The 2,944-nt window shown below is 49.6% G+C and overlaps 1 protein-coding gene across 1 annotated transcript; it reads left to right on the forward strand.

Moving 5' to 3' along the window:
- Nucleotides 1-540: 540 nt before the first annotated feature.
- Nucleotides 541-1,464, forward strand: LOC311200925 (olfactory receptor 14A16-like; the record flags this gene model as incomplete). The annotated part of the gene is made up of 1 exon (XM_084275229.1): nucleotides 541-1,464. One exon carries the CDS (start codon nucleotides 541-543, stop codon nucleotides 1,462-1,464), a length of 924 nt encoding a protein of 307 aa, XP_084131355.1.
- Between the last annotated feature and the right edge of the window lie 1,480 nt (nucleotides 1,465-2,944).

The raw sequence follows: 2,944 nt of genomic DNA on the forward strand, positions 1-2,944 counted from the left end.
GTGCTCTGATGCCAGGAGGGGTCTGCAGAGCTGAGCACAGGGCAGGTGGGATGAGGTCTGTGAGGACAGAGCAGGAGGTGACATGGGCAAAGAGAAGCAGCTGTAGGGACAGCTCCAGGCAGCAGATACATTGGCAGGGAGAGAGAATGAATGAGCTGTTCCCAGAAAAGCCCTGGCAGTCGGGATTTGGGACCTCCCTGATATCCCACACAGTGCAGACAGTGATGTTCAAAAGGGAACACCAGGTTGTGATCAGAGAGCATCCAGCACAAGGCAGCTGAGAGCAGGGCTGATGGACAGAGCAGCTCTCCCCACTCTGCACTCAGGGGAAGGTTTCACTGGCACTGCAGCAGCAATGTCAGGGAGTTCTGACAGAAGAAACACTCCTCAGGTACAGGCAGGAGAAGACCAAAGCACAAAGCAAAGACTCAATCTCAGGGTGTTCCCTAAGAGTGTCAAGAATTTTTCCTCAAAGAAAATTTCCCTTAAATCTCACTGCCTCTACCTCCTAGGACAGGTCCCCACTCTTGATGGCCGCAGATGTCCAACAGCAGCTCCATCAGCCAGTTCCTCCTCCTGCCCTTTGCAGACACACGGGAGCTGCAGCTCCTGCACTTCTGCCTCTTCCTGGGCATCTACCTGGCTGCTCTCCTGGGCAATGGCCTCATCATCATCACCATAGCCTGTAATCACCACCTCCACACCCCCATGTACTTCTTCCTCCTCAACCTCTCTCTTACTGACCTTGGCTGCATCTCCACCATAGTTCCCAAATCCATGGCCAATTCCTTGTGGGACACCAGGGCCATTTCCTACACAGGTTGTGTGGCTCAACTCTTCTTCTTTGAAGTCTTGCTCTCAGCAGAGTACTTTCTTCTCACCATCATGGCCTATGACCGCTACGTTGCCATCTGCCACCCCCTGCACTACGGGACCCTCCTGGGCAGCAGAGCTTGTGTCCACATGGCAGCAGCTGCCTGGGGCAGTGGGTTTCTCAATGCTGTGCTGCACACAGCCAATACATTTTCACTTCCCCTCTGCCATGGCAATGCTGTTGACCAGTTCTTCTGTGAAATCCCCCCGATCCTCAAGCTCTCCTGCTCAGATGCCTACCTCAGGGAAACTGGAGTCCTTGTGTTCAGTGTCTGTTTATGTCTTGGGTGTTTTGTGTTCATTGTGGTGTCCTATGTGCAGATCTTCAGGGCTGTGCTGAGGATCCCCTCGCAGCAGGGACGGCACAAAGCCTTTTCCACCTGCCTCCCTCACCTGGCTGTGGTCTCCCTGTTTCTCAGCACTGGTGTGTTCTGCAACCTGAAGCCCCCCTCCATCTCCTCCCTATTTCTGGACCTGGTATTGTCATTTCTTTACTCAGTGTTTCCACCAGCAGTGAACCCCCTCATCTACAGCATGAGGAACCAGGAGCTCAAAGATTCCATGTTGAAACTGATGAAGGGATATTTCTGAGTAGCAACCAACTGCTCATCTTCTTCTGCATACCATTGGCCTTCACTTTCTATACAGGATTCCACCTCTTCTTGCTCTTTGATTATTCACCTCCACTCATCTCACCCGTTTCTGCTTTCAGCTTCAGAGAGTTTGAAATATCACATCTCTCAGAAGTCTAATGAACTGTTTTGACTGAAGGTCAATGTGTTGGTAAGTGACCTTTTTATGTATCTGATTGAAACTGTTCTGGGAGAGAATCTCCTCTGAAAGCTGACCCACTTCACATGCTGCTTGGCCATAGCAGGCAGCTGAGGAGAGTTTCCATGGTTATTAAACTCGATATTGTTTAACTGCTCTTTGTTGTCGGAGAATTCTTTTAGTGTCTGCGAGCACAAATGATTCCAGGAAAAGTCCATGGATACCAGTGAGGGAGCTGCTGGGCTTGAAGAAGAGCAAGGTTCTCCATGCAGGGTTGGATCTCAGGAGACTTCTCTTCCTGCCTGTCCAGATCTCCTTAGGAGACCTCTGGACCAGCCCCCATTGCAGCATGCTGCTGAACTGTCTTCCATGATCAGAGATATGACAGAAACATTTTTTCCTATGAAAAAATCCTCCATTGTGAAACTCCTTTGAAATTTTCATCACTCAAATAAAACCTCTCCAATTAGTTGTGCAGGTCTTAATGTTTTTAAAGTAAATGACTGGAATAGACATGCTTGTAAGGGCTTTCTGTATGATTGATGATCCCCATGGTGTCTCTGGTGAGTCCAGAGACTTCAGCTACAAAGAGAAGACTGAAGAAACCTCTCAAGAAGTTCAAGTCAGGAGTGGCACGATCTACACCAGATAGACTGCTTTGGCAGTGGTTAAACCCCCTTGAATTCCAACCAACCTCAGATTGCTCTGGGTGGCTGGGGGTGGCTGGGCTTAACCCCTGAGTGATGTCCAGTTTGGTGCTTTATTGTGAGGAGGTCTTCACAATTCTCGGGAACAGAATTAAGACTCAAAACGCAGTCAAGGTTTAAGTCACTTTATTTGGCCTGCAACAAGTGTGCAGGAGAAGGGGGGGTCGGGAAGAAAGAGAGATGAGTGAGAAAGAGAGTGAGAGAGAGAGACAGTAAGAAAGAGAGAGAGAGAGATTGCAATATCTACCACCACGGAGCTGAAGCGTCCCATCAGTCTGAATCGGCTTCACGTCGGGTGGGGAGTTCCATTAGTTGCTGGTTGTCATGGTTCAGCGCTGGGTGCCGGGGGGTTGCTCCACTGTGGACGTGCACACTAACGTGGCAGTTCTTGGTTATATACAGTTCAATGTTACTTATTCATTAGGTGACCACACACCCCTGTACATATTCATAACCTGTCCCACTTTGTATTAAAATGAGTTCCAAGAAGTGATTTCCATCAACTCCTCCCCACTGCGCCTGCGCACTGCTGTTGGGTGGTGGTCACTGAGGGTCATGGGGATGAAGTCAGATGGCTCCTCTTCATCACCGCA

Source organism: Gallinula chloropus (genome assembly GCF_964237585.1).
Source record: "Gallinula chloropus genome assembly, chromosome: 25".
Classification (NCBI taxonomy): Eukaryota; Metazoa; Chordata; class Aves; order Gruiformes; family Rallidae; genus Gallinula; species Gallinula chloropus.